Source organism: Oncorhynchus kisutch, linkage group LG28, assembly GCF_002021735.2.
Source record: "Oncorhynchus kisutch isolate 150728-3 linkage group LG28, Okis_V2, whole genome shotgun sequence".
Classification (NCBI taxonomy): Eukaryota; Metazoa; Chordata; class Actinopteri; order Salmoniformes; family Salmonidae; genus Oncorhynchus; species Oncorhynchus kisutch.
Genome location: NC_034201.2, coordinates 44,667,796 through 44,685,429, shown reverse-complemented (window position 1 = coordinate 44,685,429; position 17,634 = coordinate 44,667,796). Strand labels below are relative to the sequence as shown.

The window sequence follows — 17,634 nt, the reverse complement described above, 5'->3', positions numbered from 1 at the left end:
TTGACTATTGGATGTTCTAATAGGCACTATAGTATTGCCAGCCTAATCTCAGGAGTTGATAGGCTTGAAGTCATAAACAACGCTGTGAATCAAGCATTGCTAAGAGCTGCTGTCAAACTCTGTTAAGTTTGAATGAATGCTTACGAGTCTGCTGCCGCCTACCACTGCTCAGTCAGACTGCTCTATCAAATCATAGACTTAATTATAATAAACACAGAAATACAAGCCTTTGGTCATTAATATGGTCAAATCCGGAAACTATAATTTCGAAAACAAAACGCTTATTCTTTCAGTGAAATACAGAACCGTTCTGTATTTTATCGAACGGGTGGCAATCCTAAGTGTAAACATTACTGTTACATTGCACCACATTCAATGTTATGTCATAATTATGTAAAATTCTGAAAAATTTGTTCGCAACGAGCCAGGCGGCCCAAACTGTTGTATATACCCTGACTCTGCATTCAATGAACGCAAGAGAAGTGGCAATTTCCCTAGTTAATATTGCCTGCTAACCTGGATTTATTTTAACTAAATATGCAGGTTTAAAAAAAATATACTTCTGTGTATTGATTTTAAGAAAGGCATTGATGTTTATGGTTAGGTACAGTCGTGCAACAATTGTGCTTTTTTTGCAAATGCAGTTTTGTTAAATAATCCCCCGTTTGGCGAAGTTGGCTGTGATTCGATGATAAATTAACAGGCACCACAATGATTATTTGCAACGCAGGACAAGCTAGATAAACTAGTAATATCATCAACCATGTGTAGTTAACTAGTGATTATGTTAAAATTGATAATTTTTTTATAAAGAAAAGTTTAATGCTAGCTAGCAACTTACCTTGGCTCCTTGCCGCACTCGCATAACAGGTGGTCAGCCTGCCTCGCAGTTTCCTCATGGAGTGCAATGTAATCGGCGTCCAAAAAAATGCCAATTACCGATTGTTATGAATACTTGAAATCGGCCCTAATTAAAAATCGGTCTACCTCTACACTACCTACATATTACCTCAATTACCTCAACTAACCAGTGCCCCTGGTATATATCCTCGCTATTCTTATTTTACTGCCGCGCTTTCATTATTTGTAACTTTTTTAAATTAATTTTTATTCTTCAAACTGCATTGTTGATATCCATGGCATGCCAGACTAGAGGAAAAGGAAGAGGTGGTGCGTGTGCCCTTCCACTACAAGGTTTGTTTTAAAGCATGTCAGGTGTCAGAGCACCAGCCAGATCTTCCACACTGACGTACCCAGTAGCTACCTATCGGATACGAGTGTCGTGTTGCTGTTAATGAAGCCTACCTGTCCAGAGGGCTAGACCCAACGCTGTCTGGTCCATGGAGTCTAGGAGGCTGAAATCTGGGATGATCTGCAGGTTGTTGGTGGCATGAAGAGCATTGGCTGGAAACACCAGGAAATGACATTGTCAGTATGCAGGTAACAAATCCAACCGGGGATAAATCATGTTTATTCATCCATCATCCTTTGGTCTTATTAACATCGAGATACTGTCCACTAACTAACCCACCTTTCTGCTCCAGGATGACTGACACCACGTCAGGGTGGTTGTGTACAATGGCCATGTGGAGGGGGCTCTGTAGGGACACCCCCTGGGCCTCATCGGGGAGGGCCTTCTGGGTCTGCAGGTTAGGGTTAGCCCCCTGTTGGAGCAGCTCTGCCGTCAGGTCCGCCAGACCACAGCGACACGCCGTGTGGAGAGGGGTTTCACCCTGGGGGGGGGTAGAAAGAGATATACAGAGGAGAGACATCAATACAGAGAGACAAACAGAGGAGGTTAGAGGAGGATAGAGGAGGATAGAGGGGGTTAGAGGGGGATAGAGGAGGATAGAGGGGGATAGAGGTTAGAGGGGGATAGAGGTTAGAGGGGGTTAGAGGAGGATAGGGGAGGTTAGAGGAGGATAGAGGGGGATAGAGGGGGATAGAGGAGGATAGAGGGGGATAGAGGAGGATAGAGGAGGATAGAGGGGGTTAGAGGAGGATAGAGGAGGTTAGAGGAGGATAGAGGGGGTTAGAGGGGGATAGAGGAGTTTCAAGCAGTAGTTTGTGATGCAGCACAGTTTCAAGCAGTAGTTTGTGATGCAGCACAGTTTGAAGCAGTAGACTTTATGAAGTAGTCATTTGTGATCAACTAGCAGAGCTGTGCTGCATCACGTGATATTGCAGGACAACGTAACATACCCATTTGTTGGCATGGTTGACCTTTGCCCCATGTGTGGCCAGGAAGAGGGCGGCAGCCTCATTGCCTGCACCTGCTGCCCTCTGCAGTAGACAGTTCTCTGAGGGATGGATGGAGAAAATGAAGAAGATAGTAAATATTGTAGTGAACTGGTCAAGTCAGTTAAGAACAAATTCCTATTTACAATGACTGCCTACACCAGCCAAACCTGGAAGACGCTGGGCCAATTGTTGCGCCGCCCGATGGGACTCTCAATCACGGCCGGATGTGACACAGCCTGGAATCTAACCAGGGACTGTAGTGACACCTCTTGCACTGAGATGCAGTACCTTAGACCCATGGGCCACTCGAGAGCCCATTCCATTATCATTCATCCAATTTACAAATCATTCATAAACATGTAGACATTGAGTGTGTTCCCTTCCATTAGACATTGAGTGTGTTCCCTTCCATTAGACATTGAGTGTGTTCCCTTCCATTAGACATTGAGTGTGTTCCCTTCCATTAGACATTGAGTGTGTTCCCTTCCATTAGACATTGAGTGTGTTCCCTTCCATTAGACATTGAGTGTGTTCCCTTCCATTAGACATTGAGTGTGTTCCCTTCCATTAGACATTGAGTGTGTTCCCTTCCATTAGACATTGAGTGTGTTCCCTTCCATTAGACATTGAGTGTGTTCCCTTCCATTAGACATTGAGTGTGTTCCCTTCCATTAGACATTGAGTGTGTTCCCTTCCATTAGACATTGAGTGTGTTGCCTTCAATTAGACATTGAGTGTGTTGCCTTCAATTAGACATTGAGTGTGTTGCCTTCAATTAGACATTGAGTGTGTTGCCTTCAATTAGACATTGAGTGTGTTGCCTTCAATTAGACATTGAGTGTGTTGCCTTCAATTAGACATTGAGTGTGTTGCCTTCAATTAGACATTGAGTGTGTTCCCTTCAATTAGACATTGAGTGTGTTCCCTTCAATTAGACATTGAGTGTGTTCCCTTCAATTAGACATTTCTGTATTGTATTCTCAGGGTCGCCATATATAACACACCCCTCAGAGAGAGACACAGCTTAATGTGAACTCACATCTTTCAACATGTTTACAAAAAGATAGATCAAACTTGGATTTTTCAGGATGCTACCCTCCACAGCATGGGCCTTTCTCTCCGGGTTAATTTTGGTCAAAATTAGGTTGTAGGTTTGAAGTTTTGATCTGAGCGATTACTGCTCCGAGATTGTATTTTTCCAAGCTGTACTCTAGCCAACAAACAGCAGAGACCTGAGGACACTTGGGCCTTTGGGCCCAACAAGTGTCAGGAGTCTTTGAAGCGTCCTGAAGCCCCTCATGCTGTTCAAAGACTATTCACTGGCATTTTCTACAAGAAATCTGACTCCAGCTTCTCCCAAGTGGGTGTGACACCTACTCCCACTGCCTGCTGCACTGCAGCTTGGTATCCATCTGGCGATCTGTTCACCGTCTGCCCTGGTCTGTCTCCCCCTGTCTGGTACAGATATCTCCACCACACTCACCCCTCTCTGTTCACCGTCTGCCCTGGTCTGTCTCCCCCTGTCTGGTACATGTACCTCCACCACACTCACCCCTCTCTGTTCACCGTCTGCCCTGGTCTGTCTCCCCCTGTCTGGTACATGTACCTCCACCACACTCACCCCTCTCTGTTCACCGTCTGCCCTGGTCTGTCTCCCCCTGTCTGGTACAGGTACCTCTACCACACTCACCCCTCTCTGTTCACCGTCTGCCCTGGTCTGTCTCCCCCTGTCTGGTACAGGTACCTCTCTCACTCGCACTCTCACACACAAACACACAGTAGGGGATAGTGACCCCCCCCAGTCGTTATATATATTTTTAGTTTTTTTTCTTGCGCAATTTGCCTCATGACTCCTGTATACTTTGTTGACTACAAACTTTCTTTATCCAACAGTTGGGACTGACTAGGTTTGTTCCCACTCTGACTCTATTGGTTACAGACTTTTGACCTCCCATCCCATTCTAACCGCCTCTCGCCAGCTTTGTATTCATATTACCTGATGAAATTGCTGTACAACATGATCTTGTTGCCATCTGATATACATTGATGTCCTAAATCAACACGGCAGAGCTCTCCCTGTCCCCTCCCGTGCCCTGATTGTATTACTGTTGATGATATCTGGAAATGTGCATGTACACCCTGGTCCATCTACTGTTGCTAGCCCCAATTCTGACTTGTGCCCTGATATCTGCTTCACTGATTTCTGCTCTCGTAAAAGCCTGGGTTTTCTACACGAGAGACAACACTGTGCTTCAACACCTGCATTGCTTGCCGTTTGGGGTTTTAGGCTGGGTTTCTGTACAGCACTTTGAGATATCAGCTGATGTACGAAGGGCTATATAAATACATTTGATTTGATTAGAAGCTTATTACCTAAAATGGATCAATTGAAAGCGTGGGTTCACAGCTCCTATCCAGATGTGTTGGTCATTACTGAGACGTGGTTAAGGAAGAGTGTAGTGTTGGTCATTACTGTTTACTGTTGGTCATTACTGAGACGTGGTTAAGGAAGAATGTAGTGTTGGTCATTACTGTTTACTGTTGGTCATTACTGAGACGTGGTTAAGGAAGAGTGTAGTGTTGGTCATTACTGTTTACTGTTGGTCATTACTGAGACGTGGTTAAGGAAGAGTGTAGTGTTGGTCATTACTGTTTACTGTTGGTCATTACTGAGACATGGTTAAGGAAGAGTGTAGTGTTGGTCATTACTGTTTACTGTTGGTCATTACTGAGACGTGGTTAAGGAAGAGTGTTTTGAATACTGATGTTAACCTTTCTGGTTATAACCTTTTTCAGCAAGACAGATCTTCCAAAGGTGGTGGAGTGGCAATCTTTACAGTTTCTCTTTATGTAGTGTTGTCTCTCTTGTTGTGATGTGTGTTTTGTCCTATATTTATATTGTATTGCCTTTTGGTTAGGCCATCACTGTAAATAAGAATTTGATTTTAACTGACTTGCCTAGTTAAAATAAAATGTAAACTCTGGAACAGTACCTGTGGCGGTGTCTGGTGCGTCTGGGTTACTGCCTCTCTGCATGAGCTGGGCTGCAAAGCTGTTTTCATCAAACGATGTTCCGTTCTCCACCACCAGAGCTTCGTCTTCGAAGGGGTTAATGTTGGGGTCAGAGGACACGGTGATGTACTGCAGGGCCAGCCACAGAGCTGTGCTACCCTCATGGTCCTTCAGCTCCAGGTCCATCCTGAGGAGAGGCACAGGAGAAAAGGGGGGACAGATGACAACGTTACACCAGGAAATACAGGCGGCTACTCAGGGTGTTTTTAAAATCAGGTCAACGGCTTAGTGTTTAGTAAAGGGTTTCCTGTTTTTATTTATTGAACCTTTATTTAACTAGGCAAGTCAGTTAAGAACAAATTCTTATTTACAATGAGGGCCTAGGAACAGTGGGTTAACTGCCTGTTCAGGGGCAGAACGACAGATTTGTACCTTGTCAGCTCGGGGATTTGAACTTGCAACCTTTCGGTAACTAGTCCAACGCTCTAACCACTAGGCTACCCTAACCGCCCCAGAATGAATGTCGTCTTTAATGATAAGTCCCTCAATTGAGAGTTGGTACTATTCATTTAGGTCAATGTTTTTTCTATCGCTAAAACAAAGCTGACTGCAAATACCACTGGCTAGACGGACAGGTTTTGTTCTTCCCATTATGAATCGGGTAAAGAGTCTATTTTCTGATCATGAAAGGACTCACAGCCTCCATGACAGTTTTAAATGACATATTTCGTCAGCTGGGGGATTCGAACTTGCAACCTTTCGGTTACAAGTCCAAGGCTCCAACCGTTTTAACTCACTGTTTGCACTGCAGGAGCTGGTTGAACACAGGCTCGTTCCCCGACACCACCGCTTCATGCAAAGGAGTTCTGGGGAAACAAAAACAATCAATATATAGCGATCAATATATAGCAATCAATATATAGCGATCAATATATAGCGATCAATATATAGCGATCAATATATAGCGATCAATATATAGCGATCAATATATAGCGATCAATATATAGCGATCAATATATAGCGATCAATATATAGCGATCAATATATATAGTATTGGGACAATTAGAAGAAGAAAAACCTCAGGTAACACAAACAGATCAAAACATTCAGCAGGGGCCAAAGCAGACTAACTGCCACGACTGAAACTTCAGTCGATCTCAGATCCATTTGTCTGGGGCCAAGTTAACCTCTCCTTTCGTGTCAGAAGTCCTGACCATCATGCTTTTAGGGAAAGGGGATTTATTTTGTACACGGTCAAACTCACAGTTTAATACAATTCCAGTCCTTTTCAATATTGGAAATCAAATCAAATAATTCATATGTCGGAAGAGAGCTTCAACCCCCGTGGGACCAATGGCAGATTCTCGAATATAGATTAGAGGTCGATTTCAAGTTAAAGGACCAATCAAAAACATTTTAATAGACTTTTGTTATATATATATATATCTCACACCAGATGAGGTCATTGAATCAGGATGACCACCCACCTTCCCTTGCTGTTCTGCATGTTAGGGTTGGCCCCGGTCTTGAGCAGAACCTCAGCGATGTGGGCCATGCCACTCATCACGTCCCCAGAGTGCTTCCTGGGACTGAAGGAACACACCAGGTGCAGGGGGGTCTCCACCGCGCCGACCGTGGCCGCGTTCACCTGGGCCGAGTGGCGGATCAGGAAAGTGGAGGCAAACTCGTCACCTGTGGGGGGGCGGCGGGAGAAAAGGGATGAGAGGAGGGGGATGATCTACATCTCCATTTAATGACTGGTTATGTAAAGGTCACAGGAGGCTGGTGAGTGAAGGAAGGCTCATAATTAAGACTGGAATGAAGTGAATGGTATCAAACACAAGGAAACCATGTGTTCAATACTATTCCACTCCAGCCACTACTATGAGCCCGTCCTCCACAATTAAGGTTCCACCAGCCACCCGTGGCGCAGGTGCTGTAGTGCACAGGTGTGGAGAATCAGAACAGACACTGGGGCGTGCCTTAACCTCAGCACACTATCTCTAGCCCAGCGTTGATAGGGAGGGTTGTGTTATTGTCTCTAGCCCAGCGTTGATAGGGAGGGTTGTGTTATTGTCTCTAGCCCAGCGTTGATAGGGAGGGTTGTGTTATTGTCTCTAGCCCAGCGTTGATAGAGAGGGTTGTGTTATTGTCTCTAGCCCAGCGTTGATAGAGAGGGTTGTGTTATTGTCTCTAGCCCAGTGTTGATAGAGAGGGTTGTGTTATTGTCTCTAGCCCAGCGTTGATAGAGAGGGTTGTGTTATTGTCTCTAGCCCAGTGTTGATAGAGAGGGTTGTGTTATTGTCTCTAGCCCAGTGTTGATAGAGAGGGTTGTGTTATTGTCTCTAGCCCAGTGTTGATAGAGAGGGTTGTGTTATTGTCTCTAGCCCAGTGTTGATAGAGAGGGTTGTGTTATTGTCTCTAGCCCAGTGTTGATAGAGAGGGTTGTGTTATTGTCTCTAGCCCAGTGTTGATAGAGAGGGTTGTGTTATTGTCTCTAGCCTAGCGTTGATAGGGAGGGTTGTGTTATTGTCTCTAGCCTAGCGTTGATAGGGAGGGTTGTGTTATTGTCTCTAGCCCAGTGTTGATAGGGAGGGTTGTGTTATTGTCTCTAGCCCAGCGTTGATAGGGAGGGTTGTGTTATTGTCTCTAGCCCAGCGTTGATAGGGAGGGTTGTGTTATTGTCTCTAGCCCAGCGTTGATAGAGAGGGTTGTGTTATTGTCTCTAGCCCAGTGTTGATAGGGAGGGTTGTGTTATTGTCTCTAGCCCAGTGTTGATAGGGAGGGTTGTGTTATTGTCTCTAGCCCAGCGTTGATAGGGAGGGTTGTGTTATTGTCTAGCCCAGCGTTGATAGGGAGGGTTGTGTTATTGTCTCTAGCCCAGCGTTGATAGAGAGGGTTGTGTTATTGTCTCTAGCCCAGCGTTGATAGAGAGGGTTGTGTTATTGTCTCTAGCCCAGCGTTGATAGGGAGGGTTGTGTTATTGTCTCTAGCCCAGTGTTGATAGGGATGGTTGTGTTATTGTCTCTAGCCCAGTGTTGATAGGGAGGGTTGTGTTATTGTCTCTAGCCCAGCGTTGATAGGGAGGGTTGTGTTATTGTCTCTAGCCCAGCATTGAGCGTTGATAGGGAGGGTTGTGTTATTGTCTCTAGCCCAGCGTTGATAGAGAGGGTTGTGTTATTGTCTCTAGCCCAGCGTTGATAGGGAGGGTTGTGTTATTGTCTCTAGCCCAGCGTTGATAGGGAGGGTTGTGTTATTGTCTCTAGCCCAGCGTTGATAGAGAGGGTTGTGTTATTGTCTCTAGCCCAGCGTTGATAGAGAGGGTTGTGTTATTGTCTCTAGCCCAGCGTTGATAGGAAAGGTTGTGTTATTGTCTCTAGCCCAGCGTTGAGCATTGAAGCAATGTACACTGCCCCACTAAAATAACTAGATCTGAATGAATGAAATATTCTTATTAAATACTTTTTTCTTTACATAGTTGAATGTGTTGACAACAAAATCACACACAAATTATGGAAATCAAATTTATCAACCCATGGAGGTCTGGATTTGGAGTCACACTCAAAATTAAAATGGAAAACCACACTACAGGCTGATCCAACTTTGATCTAATGTCCTTAAAACAAGTCAAAATGAGGCTCAGTAGTGTGTGTGTGGCCTCCACGTGCCTGTATGACCTCCCTACAACGCCTGGGCATGCTCCTGATGAGGTGGCGGATGGTCTCCTGAGGGATCTCCTCCCAGACCTGGACTAAATCATCCGCCAACTCCTGGACAGTCTGTGGTGTGCTCAATTGGATTCAGGTCTGGGGAACGGGTGGGCCAGTCCATAGCATTAATGCCTTCCTCTTGCAGGAACTGCTGACACACTCGAGCCACATGAGGTCTAGCATTGTCTTGCATTAGGAGGAACCCAGGGCCAACCGCACCAGCATATGGGGTCTGAGGATCTCATCTCGGTACCTAATGGCAGTCAGGCTACCTCTGGCGAGCACATGGAGGGCTGTGCGGCCCCCCAAAGAAATGCCACCCCACACCATGACTGACCCACCGCCAAACCGGTCATGCTGAAGGATGTTGCAGGCAGCAGAACTTTCTCCACGGCGTCTCCAGACTCTGTCACGTCTGTCACGTGCTCAGTGTGAACCTGCTTTCATCTGTGAAGAGCACAGGGCGCCAGTGGCGAATTTGCCAATCTTGGTGTTCTCTGGCAAATGCCAAACGTCCTGCACAGTGTTGGGCTGTAAGCACAACCCCCACCTGTGGATGTCGGGCCCTCATACCACCCTCATGGAGTCTGTTTCTGACCGTTTGAGCAGACACATGCACATTTGTGGCCTGCTGGAGGTCATTTTGCAGGGCTCTGGCAGTGCTACTCCTTGCACAAAGGCGGAGGTAGCGGTCCTGCTGCTGGGTTGTTGCCCTCCTACGGCCTCCTCCACATCTCCTGATGTACTGGCCTGTCTCCTGGTAGCGCCTCCATGCTCTGGACACTACGCTGACAGACACAGCAAACCTTCTTGCCACAGCTCGCATTGATGTGCCATCCTGGATGAGCTGCACTACCTGAGCCACTTGTGTGGGTTATAGACTCCATCTCATGCTACCACTAGAGTGAAAGCACCGCCAGCATTCAAAAGTGACCAAAACATCAGCCAGGGAGCATCGGAACTAAGAAGTGGTCTGGTCACCACCTGTAGAACCACTCCTTTATTGGGGATTCTTGCTAATTGCCTATAATTTCCACCTGTTGTCTATTCCATTTACACAACAGCATGTGAAATGTATTGTCAATCAGTGTTGCTTCCTAAGTGGACAGTTTGATTTCACAGAAGTGTGATTGACTTGGAGTTACATTGTGTCGTTTAAGTGTTCCCTTTATTTTTTTGAGCAGTGTAGTACATGACATACTGTAGGGAATGTGCAGCCCCCTACCTCTTTGGATGGCTTTGTGCAGAAGGCTCCAACCACTCTGGTCCACCATGTCCACATCTGCCTTGTTGTTGACCAGCGTTGTGGCGATACTCTCCAGTTTACCAGACAGAGCCAGGTCCATGGCCAAGTCCCCATTGTTGTCCAGTTCATTCAGCTTCCCAGGCAACTAGGGATGTGGAGAACAGAAGAACATGTATTGTACTCTACACTGAACAAAAATATCAACGCAACATGTAAAAGTGTTGGTCCCATGTTTCATGAGCTGAAATAAAAGATCCCAGACATGTTCCATAGGCACAAAAAGCTTATTTAGCTCAAATGTTTAGCACAAATTTGTTTACATGCCTGTTAGTGAGCATTTCTCCTTTGCCAATATAATCAATCCACCTGACAGGTGTGGCATATCAATAAGATGATTAAACAGCGTGATCATTACACAGGTGCACCTTGTGCCGAGGACAATAAAAGAACACTCTAAAATGTGCAGTTTTGTCACACAACACAATGCCACAGATGTCTCAAGTTGAGGGTGTGTGCAATTGGCATGCTGACTGTAGCAATGTCAACCAGAACTGTTGCCAGAGAATTTAATGTTCATCTCTCTACAATAAGCCGCCTTCAGCATCGTTTTAGAGAATTTGGCAGTACGTCCAATCGGCATCACTACCGCAGACCACGTGTAACCACGCCAACCCAGGACCTCCACATCCGGCTTCTTCACCTGCGGGATTGTCTGCAACCAGCCACTCGGACAGATGAAGAAACTGTTGGTTCGAACAACCAAAGATATTCTGCACAAACTGTCAGAAACCGTCTCAGGGAAGCTCATATGATTGCTTGTCGACCTCATTAGGGTCTTGACCTGACAATGGCACTTTGAATGCACAGAGAAACCGTGACAAGATCCTGTCGTGCCATTCATTCGCTGCCATCACCTCATGTTTCAGCATGATAATGCACAGCCCCATGTCGCAAGGATCTGTACACAATTCCCGGAAGCTGAACATTTCCCAGTTCTTCCATGTCCTGCATACTCACCGAAGGAGATGTGTCGCGCTGCATGAGGCAAATGGTGGTCACATCCAGATACTGACTGGTTTTCTGATCCACGCCCCTACTTTTTTGTCTTGTTTAAGATATCTTTGACCAACAGATGAATATCTGTATTCCCAGTCATGTGAAATCCACAGATTAGGGACTAATACATTTATTTAAATTAACTGATTTCCTTATATGAACTGTGACTCAGTCAAATCTTTGAAATTGTTTCATGTAATATTTTTTGTTCAGTGTAGATAGAAAGACATCTAGTTAGCTTCTCAACACTGATCTGTCAATCAGTACCCAACAGACTCTGAATTCAGGCCATGAGATAACAGGATATTGGTCTTCAGTGAAACCTGTTACACTGAACATACTTAGGGTTGCCTCCGAGGCAAACGTGTGTAAGTGTCGCTCACCTGCGAGTCCATCTCAATGAGGTAGAGGAAGACCACGTCTTCCCTCTCGACCTTGATGGCTTTGTGAAGTGGGAACTCCGTTTTAGACTTAATCATCTTGTAGAGCAGCGGAGCACTCATAGTGCTGAAGTCCTCTTTCCTCAGGTCATCCTGTCGAGAGAAAGATTGTTTTATTTTTTATGTTTTAATGCTGTCATCTAGGTTATAGAAATATAGTTTCTAGAACAGACATTCCCATTAAAAGGTGGTCTTAAGGAAGGGTCTTGTCCCATCTAGTACGTCTAGATGGTGTTACATTAAGACAGGTAGATGTGGGTTTTGTTAACAATACTTAATTTCTTTATATTTTCCTTTGGGGCTGGACGAAATGGACTAAACTCCATATCTCGATTTTTCAAATTTATAGGCAATTCACAAGATATAGATATATATAGATATATATATATATACACACACACACACACACATAACTCAATTTTTTCTTTATAAAGGTTCTCTAAATACACTTCGTAGAACAATTAATAAGGTCAATACACAGCATTTCAAACAGTCAGGAATAATGTAATTATTTCAGGGCTTGTAAAATTATACCGAGGTTAAATATAAGCCTATAAACACTAAGACCCACTAATAATTTTATAAAAATAGTTTAACGTGCTTTTTTTTGTTGTTGCAATAATCACTGATCATGGCTTTCAAGACAGACGGTGAAAATGCAGTTTTTTGATATAAATGTATTCAGAACCATGAACATTCACTAATAATGACTAACTTCCTGTAGCAGGAATAAGAGAAAATATACACAGGTCTCATAAACAATCTCTTTATGTGTCAAGTTCAGCCAATTCTCTATTTTCTAGCTAACAAACTAGAACCGTTATGAATACACCCTCCTCTGCAACTGTTTGCACAACAACAACAGCTTTAGATGTTGAAATCAAGTGGCCTACCTGGATAAATTGCTTATTTCTCAGAATGAGAACAAAGTTGTCCGTTTCTTATTTAAAAAAAAATTATTGTTATGCTCATTGCACATTTATAAAAACACAGACAACGAGAGAACAACGGTGTTTGTCTAAAATGCTGCTAGCTGTACCGTGGTACCTCGATGCCGCGCGCAACAGAAACGGAGCGGAAATATTCACAATCGGGTTCACTAATACCTCCGTTTAAGTAGGGTCGGCTCTGTTGTACATTTTGGGAATTGAGACAAAAGAGTATCGTTACAAAGTACTACTCAACTTTAGTAAAATAACATCTCAATATGTTTCGGCACACATATGAGTGATTATGATGGACCAAACCTCAAGAGCAAATAGCGAGTTGAAACTGCTTATTGTCAGAGAGGAAGAGATTATATTTGGTCTTTCTTGTTGTGAACGGCAGGGGGAGGGGCTTGGTGTTGTGGGGGAATATGCACAGGGCACACAGCACGGAAGGAGGGGCTTGGTGATGGTGGGGGAATATGCACAGGGCACACAGCACGGAAGGAGGGGCTTGGTGTTGGTGTGGGAATATGCACAGGGCACACAGCACGGAAGGAGGGGCTTGGTGTTGTGGGGGAATATGCACAGGGCACACAGCACGGAAGGAGGGGCTTGGTGTTGTGGGGGAATATGCACAGGGCACACAGCACGGAAGGAGGGGCTTGGTGTTGTGGGGGAATATGCACAGGGCACACAGCACGGAAGGAGGGGCTTGGTGTTGTGGGGGAATATGCACAGGGCACACAGCACGGAAGGAGGGGCTTGGTGTTGTGGGGGAATATGCACAGGGCACACAGCACGGGAGGAGGGGCTTGGTGTTGTGGGGGAATATGCACAGGGCACACAGCACGGAAGGAGGGGCTTGGTGTTGTGGGGGAATATGCACAGGGCACACAGCACGGGATGAGGGGCTTGGTGTTGGAAGGTGCACAGGGCACACAGCACGGAAGGAGGGGCTTGGTGTTGTGGGGGAATATGCACAGGGCACACAGCACGGGAGGGGCTTGGTGTTGGAAGGTGCACAGGGCACACAGCACTGAAGGAGGGGCTGTGTGTTGTGGGGGAATATGCACAGGGCACACAGCACGGAAGGAGGGGCTTGGTGTTGTGGGGGAATATGCACAGGGCACACAGCACGGAAGGAGGGGCTTGGTGTTGTGGGGGAATATGCACAGGGAACACAGCACAAGGAGGGGCTTGGTGTCACAGCACAGAAGGAGCGAAGGAGACGAGACCAAAACACTTATAAAAACATAACAAATGAATAAAAAACTATTTTTTTGCGATTCAGTGTTAAGGTTTAACATAGTCATTTAGAACAGTACACTAATACATTCCAATTAATTTGATATAATCACCCAGCCCTAGTTGTCTGTATTTAACGAAAACACTTCGAAGGTGTCAAATTGTATTCCTATTGAAATGAGATCCATCTCCTCCTCACTCCAAACCTCTAATCAAACAGAGTAGTAAAGGTAGAATGACACAACAGATTGAGCAGCAGCACGAAAAGCAGTCGGTCGGTCGGTCAGTCGGTCGGTCGGTCAGGTGGCTGAGGATGACCAGACATTTCCTGAGTCCTGGTCATAAACGTAACCTTGAGAATCACGGGGCTCCGGAAGACGAGCGACGGGATTTACGAGGTTATAAAACGAAGGGTTTTCTTGACACAGCAGGGCGAGAGAAAAGAGACTCCAGTCTGGGCTCAGGACTAAAAGACAAGGTGTATTACCCCCAGAGACGGGACAAATGGATACAGAACAGAGGACTTGTTTCCATGGGGAATGAAGTGATACCTTCCAGAGATTCAGCTGCTAGGAACAACTGATAGATTATTGAATGCAATCATTTCCATTCAAGGAGTTTTAAAATATATTTATCTTTATACGAGGTAAAGGACAGTTAAGGAGACAGTATAATGCTGTCTACAGTTGGGACAGTCAGTGTAGTGTTTATCCTATAGTCATTTAGCAGCAGAGGCTCAAAATATGATGTCATTTTTTTATATAGATATATAGACAGTGCACTAAACATTATGAACACCTGCTCTTTCCATGACATAGACCAGGTGAAAGTAGGGCTGGGCGATATAGCCAAAATATATCACAGTATTTCTTTTTATTTTTAAATATTAAAAAAAATTGATGGTATTTAACAGGATTTTTTGTTTTTGAATAATAAAAGCTCTACATTTGCTTTATGGGTAGTGAGTGATCCTAGGGTGCTTTATGAGTAGTGAGTGATCCTAGGGTGCTTTATGAGTAGTGAGTGATCCTAGGGTGCTTTATGAGTAGTGAGTGATCCTAGGGTGCTTTATGAGTAGTGAGTGATCCTAGGGTGCTTTATGAGTAGTGAGTGATCCTAGGGTGCTTTATGAGTAGTGAGCGATCCCAGGGTGCTTTATGGGTAGTGAGCGATCCCAGGGTGCTTTATGGGTAGTGAGTGATCCTAGGGTGCTTTCTGAGTAGTGAGTGATCCCAGGGTGCTTTATGGGTAGTGAGTGATCCCAGGGTGCTTTATGGGTAGTGAGTGATCCTAGGGTGCTTTGAGTAGTGAGTGATCCTAGGGTGCTTTATGAGTAGTGAGTGATCCTAGGGTGCTTTATGAGTAGTGAGTGATCCTAGGGTGCTTTATGAGTAGTGAGTGATCCTAGGGTGCTTTATGAGTAGTGAGTGATCCCAGGGTGCTTTATGGGTAGTGATCCTAGGGTGCTTTATGAGTAGTGAGTGATCCTAGGGTGCTTTATGAGTAGTGAGTGATCCCAGGGTGCTTTATGAGTAGTGAGTGATCCCAGGGTGCTTTATGGGTAGTGAGTGATCCTAGGGTGCTTTATGGGTAGTGAGTGATCCTAGGGTGCTTTATGGGTAGTGAGTGATCCTAGGGTGCTTTATGAGTAGTGAGTGATCCTAGGGTGCTTTATGAGTAGTGAGTGATCCCAGGGTGCTTTATGAGTAGTGAGTGATCCCAGGGTGCTTTATGAGTAGTGAGTGATCCCAGGGTGCTTTATGAGTAGTGAGTGATCCCAGGGTGCTTTATGGGTAGTGAGTGATCCTAGGGTGCTTTATGAGTAGTGAGTGATCCCAGGGTGCTTTATGAGTAGTGAGTGATCCCAGGGTGCTTTATGGGTAGTGAGTGATCCTAGGGTGCTTTATGAGTAGTGAGTGATCCTAGGGTGCTTTATGAGTAGTGAGTGATCTTAGGGTGCTTTATGAGTAGTGAGTGATCCCAGGGTGCTTTATGAGTAGTGAGTGATCCCAGGGTGCTTTATGAGTAGTGAGTGATCCCAGGGTGCTTTATGGGTAGTGAGTGATCCTAGGGTGCTTTATGAGTAGTGAGTGATCCCAGGGTGCTTTATGAGTAGTGAGTGATCCCAGGGTGCTTTATGGGTAGTGAGTGATCCCAGGGTGCTTTATGGGTAGTAGGTGATCCCAGGGTGCTTTATGAGTAGTGAGTGATCCTAGGGTGCTTTATGAGTAGTGAGTGATCCTAGGGTGCTTTATGGGTAGTGAGTGATCCCAGGGTGCTTTATGAGTAGTGAGTGATCCCAGGGTGCTTTATGGGTAGTGATCCCAGGGTGCTTTATGGGTAGTGATCCTAGGGTGCTTTATGGGTAGTGAGTGATCCTAGGGTGCTTTATGAGTAGTGAGTGATCCTAGGGTGCTTTATGGGTAGTGAGTGATCCTAGGGTGCTTTATGAGTAGTGAGTGATCCTAGGGTGCTTTATGGGTAGTGAGTGATCCTAGGGTGCTTTATGGGTAGTGAGTGATCCTAGGGTGCTTTATGAGTAGTGAGTGATCCTAGGGTGCTTTATGAGTAGTGAGTGATCCCAGGGTGCTTTATGAGTAGTGAGTGATCCTAGGGTGCTTTATGAGTAGTGAGTGATCCTAGGGTGCTTTATGAGTAGTGAGTGATCCTAGGGTGCTTTATGAGTAGTGAGTGATCCCAGGGTGCTTTATGAGTAGTGAGTGATCCCAGGGTGCTTTATGAGTAGTGAGTGATCCCAGGGTGCTTTATGAGTAGTGAGTGATCCCAGGGTGCTTTATGAGTAGTGAGTGATCCCAGGGTGCTTTATGAGTAGTGAGTGATCCCAGGGTGCTTTATGAGTAGTGAGTGATCCTAGGGTGCTTTATGGGTAGTGATCCTAGGGTGCTTTATGGGTAGTGAGTGATCCCAGGGTGCTTTATGAGTAGTGAGTGATCCCAGGGTGATTTATGGGTAGTGAGTGATCCTAGGGTGCTTTATGGGTAGTGAGTGATCCTAGGGTGGCAACACATACATTCTAAGTGGTTTCAATGAGTCTCTCCGTTCTGATTGAACAATATAAAACAATTCACCTTCAAACAAAACAAATTTCAGCACTTTTATAATTTCTGCATTTCCTGCACCCAATTGCAGTGTTGGAAAAAGTAACCAATTGTCATACTTGAGTAAAAGTAAAGAACCGTTAATAGTAAATTACTCAAGTAAAAGTCACCCAGTAAAATACTACTTGAGTAACAGCCTAAAAGTATTTGGTTTTGAATATACTTACGTATCAAAAGTATAAATAATATCAAATTCCTTATATTAAGCAAACCAGAGAGCACCATGTTCTTTTTATTTACGGATAGCCAGGGGCACACTAAGACATCATTTACAAACAAAGTGTGTGTGTTTAGTGAGTCCGCCAGATCAGAGGCAGACCAGGGATGTTCTCTTCACAAGGGTGTGAATTGGACCATTTCCCTGTCCTGCTAAGCATTCAAAATGTAACGAGTACTTTTAGGTGTCAGGGGAAATGTTTGGAGTAAAAAGTACTGTATTTTCTTTAGGAATGCAGTGAAGTAAAAGTATAAGTTGTAAAAAAAACGAGTAAAGTACAGATACCAACAACAACAAAAACTTCAGTAGTTTGTCGGAACTAGAAGCACAAGCATTTCGCTACACTCGCATTAACATCTGCTAACCATGTGTATGTGACAAATAAAATTTGATTTGATTAGTACTTTAAAGTATTTTTA

At 44.8% G+C, this 17,634-nt stretch overlaps 1 protein-coding gene across 2 annotated transcripts in view; it reads right to left on the bottom strand.

The window, feature by feature from the left end:
• The window catches only part of LOC109873358 (rabankyrin-5), a 38,537-nt gene that overhangs the window by 17,002 nt on the left and 3,901 nt on the right, over positions 1–17,634 (bottom strand). For both annotated transcript variants that reach the window (XM_031807904.1, XM_031807903.1), the window contains exons 6-13: positions 11,649–11,798; positions 10,189–10,354; positions 6,741–6,945; positions 6,051–6,119; positions 5,235–5,440; positions 2,203–2,300; positions 1,532–1,733; positions 1,306–1,404 (exon numbers count right to left, since the gene is read on the bottom strand). In XM_031807904.1, coding sequence (XP_031663764.1) covers positions 1,306–1,404; positions 1,532–1,733; positions 2,203–2,300; positions 5,235–5,440; positions 6,051–6,119; positions 6,741–6,945; positions 10,189–10,354; positions 11,649–11,798 — 1,195 coding nt within the window. The remainder of the gene's footprint in view (positions 1–1,305; positions 1,405–1,531; positions 1,734–2,202; positions 2,301–5,234; positions 5,441–6,050; positions 6,120–6,740; positions 6,946–10,188; positions 10,355–11,648; positions 11,799–17,634) is intronic.